Here is a 7,500-nt window from a genome sequence, read left to right as displayed (position 1 = left end):
CCCAACTCTGCTCACCTCCTTTCCTTCTCCTGCTGTCTGACGTTCTCTTCTTTTCCTCTATTTTAATTTCATCAATTTACCCCCTACCTTATACTTACACAATAATGAGATACCTCCATTCTTATCTTCTTCCCTTCTGTTCCTTTTCTCAATGTTGGCATTTCTAATTTATTCCCTCTTATACTGTGGGTACAATGATCAAGAGACAATGTTGCTTCTTTCTGTTGGAATCATTGTAATTGCTTCAGCCATTATTGTGCTCGGCTGGATGACAAATTATCAACAATTCGGTCATAATATTCGAGAATAAAAGGTATGGCTTTTGAAGGCTTATGACTTCACTCATTCGTAGCCTTTCAGCATATAATTTTGTACACATTTGATTGGGGGCCATTTTTTTTTCCCACGCCATCCCAACATATGGAGTACTGCCGTACTCCATGATATTTAACACTCAGCCATTCTAACCTAACTCCACCACAATACTTGGTGGCATAATGGTTAGAGCATCCTCTTTGAATCTTGCAAGTCTGCGATCTCAACTCCGCCCGAGTCTTACCTTAATTATGGTATGTGCGGCTTCCTTGCTTGACGCTCAGGATTTAAAGGATAGAGCAAGGAGAAACTTCATCCATGGGGAGGAGGAAATTCCTCTTTGATTGTTCTGCTGAGTGTGGAGAGAAAATAGGATGTCACTGGTACTAAGAGTGCTCTGGGAAGTGATGTCACTTCCCCCCCCAATCTCAGCACCTGTGTTTGTATGAAGTGAAGTCTGGTGTTATCTCGTGCATATGTCTGTGTGTGCGTAATTTGTGTCACAGCTCCTCCACGTGCCTTAGAGACCTGTAAAATAACGTTTTTTAAAAAAAAGTCGACACAAGGTGTGCCCTTTGCTATTTCAAATCCTCCCAGAGTTCCTCCACACCTGCAAACATTTACAAGTAGCACATGCATGAGAACCCTTGAATGCTACACATCTCCATCAACTGCTGGACTGATTCATCGTTTATTGACTGGTGCATGTTGGCATCCAACCATGAGCAATTAAATGTAGATATACAGGATGTGCTCCCCCCCCCCCACAAAAAGCCACAATCCATAAAATACATCTCAAATTGTGGTTTAAAAAATGTTTTTTGGACCGTTCATATAATGGTATTCTGCATTTGCACAACTTGGTGAAATGACTTGATTTATTGGGAATTTGATGCTTATTACAGCAAAGAAATGCGTTCTGGAATCTTAAACTGTGTTTTGAATACAAAGTAGAATTTAGAAGGTAGCAACATGAGAGGCATGCCTCCATGTTTTACGTTGCATGTTGATTATGAAAAACCTTTTTATATATTCTTTCTAGTACATTTAATCGCCACTTTTGATAATGATGACCATTCATAATGAAACGAGAAGGGCACTCGGTACAGCACATACCTCTGCCACGTAATGCTTGATCCACGAGAACATATCAGGCCCAATACATTTTTGAAATATCATGCTATAGTATACAGTACTATGTCGTTTTTGGCCCGATCTCTCAATGGTGAAGAATCACGTTACAGATTAAATAATTCTCATATCCAGATCTGGATTCGGATCTTCACCAAAATCGAATCAATTGGTCCTTGCAGCACACCCAACCTGTCCACCAAGTTTCATCCGAATCCGTCCACAACTTTTTGAGATATCCTGTACACAGACAAACAAGAAGACATCGTGCAGAGCACGGCACTTGCAAAATGCATAAAGCAAATTTGACCTCAAAAATAATTGGTGATTGAATTCAATGACCAAATATGCATCTCCTCTTTAAATTTCAAGTCGATCGGATAAAAATTGACACTTTTTGAAATTTGGCCTATGTTGTTCTTTTGGCCTATGTTGACCTCAAAATAATTGGCTGGTTGAATTCAGTGACCTGAAATTTAAATCCTCTTCAAATTTCAAGTCAATGGGATGAAAATTGAGGATTTTAGAAATACCACCTTTGTTGTTGACTTTTTGGTCTATGTTGACCTCAAAAATGATTCGCTGGTTGAGTTCAGTGGCTTGGAATATGAATCCTCTTCAAATTTCAAGTCAATCGGATGAAAATTGAGGATTTTGGAAATCTTACCCAAGTTGTTAACCTTTTGACCTCAAAAACAATAGGTTTCTTCCTCATGACAAACTCTACCTTGTGGTGAAGTTTCATGAAGATCAGTTTAAAATTGTGACCTGTAGGCGATAAACCGACAGTCAAACAGACTGGATAACAAAATCGACTCACCAATATACTTGAGAAATCTTCGATTTTGCAAGTAACAAGAAAAAGACGTCGTGCAGAGCACGATGCTTGCAAAATCCACCAACCTCTCCAAAGGTTGCCATGGATACATCAAATTGTCCATTTCATTGAGATTAAAATTGACAATCTTAATCAAAGCTCAGGTCAATCAGATGAAAATTGATTATTTTTCAGATTTAAATTGATGCTTTTAGAAGTTTGACTTTGAGTTGATCTTTGACCTTTTGACCTCAAAAATAGTTGGTTTCCCAATTAATTGACGCAATATGCAAATCTTGTTCAAATTTCAAGTCCATCGGATTAAAAATGACGATTTTAGAAATTTGACCGAGATGATCTTTGACATTTGACCTCAAAATCAATAGGTTTCTCAGTTGGGACTACCTCTACGACTTGGTAAAGTTTCATGACAATCAGTTTAGAATTGTGACCTGTCGGCGATAAACAGACAGACAGATAGAATAACAAAATCGATTAACTAATATACTTGAAAAATCTTTCATTTTGCAAGTAACAATCAAACAGACAGAAAGGGGTGAAAACATAACATCCTTCACTCTCGGTGGCGGAGGTAATAAAAGTGAATAAGTGCACATGGGTATCTCAGTATAGTTTTCTACGTGCTGGCTATACTTGTTCTTTGAAGGCAAAAGAAAAAAAATCTCTCCCTTACCCTGGCACTGATTATTTTTTTTATTTTTTTTTTTTTTTTTTTTATTTTTGGCATTTAAATACTTCATTAAAATTTGGAATCTTGACCTGCATAGTAAAAATGAAACACCTTTGGGAAAGAAAGCACCCATTAGAAAATGTTTTTCCATCTGTTTTGTTATTGTAATTATGCTGTATTTGCTGTTGGTTTCCTCTATTTTTCAAGCATTTTGGTCTCTTTGGACACCATAAGTGGAATAATTCTGCACTCTTCGTGAGAGTGTGTTGGGGTGGGGGAAGTTGGAAATTTATTTGTTTGATAATTCTGTGTGTGTGAGTGGTGGGTGGCATTGTTGCTTGGCTATCGCCCCACTCCACATTGTTAAATCTGTACCTGCTGTTTTTGTTGTACTTCATTGTTTGTAGGTACTTCATGCACGGAGTGTGTCGCGAAGGCCGCAGCTGCCCATATTCACACGATCTGAGTAACAGCAAACCAGCAATGGCATGCCGCTTCTACCAACGAGGTTGCTGTGCTTATGCAGATGGATGCAGGTTTGCCAGCTACTCGGAGAGATTTTGAGATGACCATTGTTACACATAATGCGCATTTTTCTTTTCTGGTGCTTACTGATGGTATCTTCGTTACTGCTTTTCAGATATGATCACGTTAAGGCATCAGGACATGCAAAACAGCAATCCACGTCTGCCAGCACAAAGCCCTTATCTCAACCCATTCAGCTACCAACTGATAACCCAAAATTATCAAAACCTGTACCCCTTGGCAAGAAAAAAGCAGCTGGTGGAGATGCTGTGTCGCACCCACCACGTTCTGGGAATGAGCCCAAGGTGAAGAACAATGTTCGTGCTGATTGGGCAAATGCTGAGGAATTTGTTCCCGGAATACCTTACTCTGCTCATGGTATGTATAAATTGTCACCTTGTACTTCTTTCACATTCATTTTATAAAAGTGTTGTGGCATCTCCAGCTCAACTAACGTCGATCTCGTTGCGGTGAGAGGTTAAAATCCCATGATGTACCAAACAGTTTTTACTCCTGTGGAGACGTTCTGAATTATGGCGAACTACGTGTGCGCGGTTTGTGAGGAGAGACATGAGAACCTTAAAGCTTTTGTTGAAACCAACGGGTTTGTTTCCCAAACCACAAGCAAATAAAAAGAACCAGAGGAAGATTACCTGACGAAAGGAATTTGACGGTGGGTTGGGAGGGAGTAAATAATTGTATACAATGTGAATTAAACCTAAGGTGCCACACACCAGATTTAATCACAGATGGGAAAGGGACAAAACTGGTGCACTCAGCTATGATGGTTGCTGATGGAAGGATGGGTGTGGGTCAGCCACGAGCAGGCGATGAGGAGGAAGATGGGCATGACGATGAGCAGGCAGCAGACAAACGAAACGTGCAGAGGCAGGTCGGCAGGAAAAACTCCTCAGAGAAAGCTCTCCTCACAAGCAAGCTCTCTCAGCCCTCTTCTCCTCAAACTTCACAGTCCTGTTCACCTCAGAACTCTTTCTCTCCGTCCTGTCCTCCTCAGAACTCTCAAACTTTTCCCTTCTCCTTTTCCTCACTCACACGATCCCTCCTCACCCTTTCCAGCTCTTCCCTCTTCTCCCTGGGCAAAGCTTCTCCCCTCCGATGCTCTCCATAGCTCCGCCCCTTGGAAGGGGACAAAACTCTACTCCCCCCACTTCCTCTCTTGCCAAGTCTCCTGGTCCCCCTGATGGAGGTTTACATCGAGGTTGTACACACAATTTCCATTCACCATAATCCCAAACTAATTATTACCATGCATCACCCCCTGTATGATGCACATTCAAACAACACGTTCCTTAACCTGACATGCCCCTATTTACGACATCGAGATGGGCTAACTACTCTACACATTCCTATCTGTTCTTAGGTGATATCTAAACACCCCCCCCACTCCGACACACACACACACACACACACACAAACGTACCCCTTGGCAAGAAAAAAGCAGCTGGCTGAGATGCTGTCACCCACCTTGTTCTGGGTGTGATCCCAAGATGAAGACCAATATTCAAACGCTAAGGAGTTTGTTCCTGGAAGACCTTGCTCTGCTCATGGTATGTACAAATTAAGTTACCTTGTACTTTCAAGTTCATTTTATAAAAGTATTGTGTTTATGACCCTACGTCGCAACTGTGAATTATCACAGTCGGCCGTGGAGTTGTTACCACTGAAACAGTCACTTTGTGGATAGCCACAGTACCCTGAGCAGTGTGAACATCACACATTGTCACGACCAGTGCACGCATAATCACGATTACAATTAACTTTAATCTGCACCCTAAAGGATTTGTCAATGGACAAAAAGTTTTTATCTCAGTGTAGCAAGATGAGCAATGAGGCAGACACATACTCTTAAGCAATAAGAATAATGTAATGATAGACAAGACAACATGAACGAAGATCCCACACGAAAGATAGACTTCAGCAATCAATAATAGTATGTGTGCATGCGCGTGTGTCCATCTATAACTCCAAAACCATGAAGTCCAGTGGCCAAAGAGTTTGCATGCATACTAAAGGAACTCCAAGGGAGAGCATGAATGAAAACTGGGTATTTGGGTTATATGCAAACAACCCTTTTGAAGATAATTAACGGGGTGTTCATCATGAAAAAACAAAAACGGGCTTGCGATTTTCACCTTCATCAGCCGGGTTTTTAAGCTGCCGTTTTGTTTCAGCCTGCTCAAAAATGCCTTGCCTTGGAACCATAATGTACTCTCATGGACTAATTAAAGTATATAATCAAAATCTGTGTTTGGATTTGAGGATCGGAAGTGGTAGACTAAATAAGTGTCAATCTGAAGTGAAATTTGAAAATGTTAATTTATTAGCGATTCTTGAAATTAAGCGTATTTATTTAAGCAAGGCTGTGTTCACTCCATATTTACACAAGAAAATCCAAGTACAGTTGGACAATGCTGTTCGCGGGGGATACTTTCCTGGAAAATGCCACGAATAGTGAATCTGTGAATGGCGGGGCATTTTTTTTTTTCAATGGAAAACGGGGTGGGGAGGGGGCGGAGGGGAATATAGCTTCCCGACAGTTCATGATTCATGAGGGAAAATCAAAAATCCCATGAAAAAAAACTGCGAAAAACCGTGAATACTCAGGCAAAAAGCTGGGAAACCACCAATGAAAACTCAAAACAAAGCCGCGAATGTCGAAGCAGGTCGCATTATATAAACTGCATATAGCGAATCCGCGAATAGGTTCCGACACTGTATTCAGTGCCTTCATAAAGTATTCACAATCTCTACTTTTGTCACATCTTGTTGTGTTACAGCCTGAATTTTAAATGGATTAACATACTTTTTTTGTCACCGATCTACACAAAATACCTCATAATGACAAAGTGAAAAAATGTTTTGAGAAATTTTTACAAATCAATTAAAAATGAAGAGCTGAAATGTCTTGCGTCAATAAGGGTGATGTAGAAAGCTGAAATTTTGCATGCTGATTGATATTGAAGCCAATACACCGGGAAAAAAAAATCACACAACCATCGGAAAACATCCGTAAATGAAAATATAAATAAATGAAGAAGATAAACGCAGGTGAGGGACCCGAGATAATGGGGAAACATGGTTCGTTATTGCTTCCAATGTGTAAACATACCCTGCTAATATACATACATACATGACACACACTACATACATACATGGCCAAAAATATTTGCACCCTTGCACTTTTTTCAAATTCCAACCATGTCAATTTTCTCAAATAATATTGTCGTGCCCAGGGGGTTTAACCGCAACCTCGACGGATGGCCAAACTTCTCCCTTGGAGGCCCACAGCCGAGACTCTCAGAGATTAATGCTTGCGCGTGGGAAAACAGTTAAGTGCTGCACCAGAACGGCACAAATACACGAACACAAGCAAATTTAATTTACTCAATGATAATTTAATAACAATAATCAAATATGTACAATGACAATTCAAATTAAAATAATGAAAGGAAAACGTGAGGTAAACTAAATCTAAATCTAATTGAGGTGCCTCCACGCAGACTTAAATACAGACAAGGGGAAAATGAACCAAAGAATAATCCCTCCTTTGTCCCGGCACTTAGCTGTGTGCCCAGAGATGGTGTTGAGGGAGCTTTGAATCAAGGCAATTTGTAGATGCGCCCAACAAAATGGTGCCAAGCCACCTTTTCGCCACGGGAAGAATGTACTTCAGACAATTCGTGAGCAGTAATTAACACCAATACTCAGAGACTCCGTGCAGCTTCTTTTCACGAGCAAATACCCTGACCGTTCCTCTCTTGCACCCGTTCTGTTCACAACAATGGCCCACATGTCAAGACTATTTCTTAGTCCCCATGATCAGGCCACGAAGCACGCTCTCCTTTCCTCCTCAAACGTACACACTTCACGGCTCAGCCGAACCGTCAACGGCCAACGTCCTGCTCAGCACGCGAGCCAATTCACACAGCACATATGTGAGAATCGTGCAGCCTCCGTTGTGCCGAGAGCAAAAGCGAGATCTTCCGTGTCTTCTGACCAA

The 7,500-nt window shown here is 40.9% G+C and overlaps 1 protein-coding gene across 3 annotated transcripts in view; it reads left to right on the top strand.

Moving 5' to 3' along the window:
• Nucleotides 1-7,500, top strand: part of LOC147018563 (putative E3 ubiquitin-protein ligase makorin-1) — a 62,777-nt gene that overhangs the window by 21,880 nt on the left and 33,397 nt on the right. For all 3 annotated transcript variants that reach the window (XM_085898333.1, XM_085898334.1, XM_085898335.1), the window contains exons 2-3: nt 3,362-3,490; nt 3,595-3,857. In XM_085898333.1, coding sequence (XP_085754459.1) covers nt 3,362-3,490; nt 3,595-3,857 — 392 coding nt within the window. The remainder of the gene's footprint in view (nt 1-3,361; nt 3,491-3,594; nt 3,858-7,500) is intronic.

The sequence above is a fragment of the Eptatretus burgeri genome, chromosome 10, assembly GCF_056783735.1.
Source record: "Eptatretus burgeri isolate ZD-2024b chromosome 10, Ebu_testis_v1, whole genome shotgun sequence".
NCBI lineage: Eukaryota > Metazoa > Chordata > Myxini > Myxiniformes > Myxinidae > Eptatretus > Eptatretus burgeri.
The sequence above is the reverse complement of the archived record's forward strand: the minus strand, read 5'-3'. Positions and strand labels throughout refer to the sequence as shown.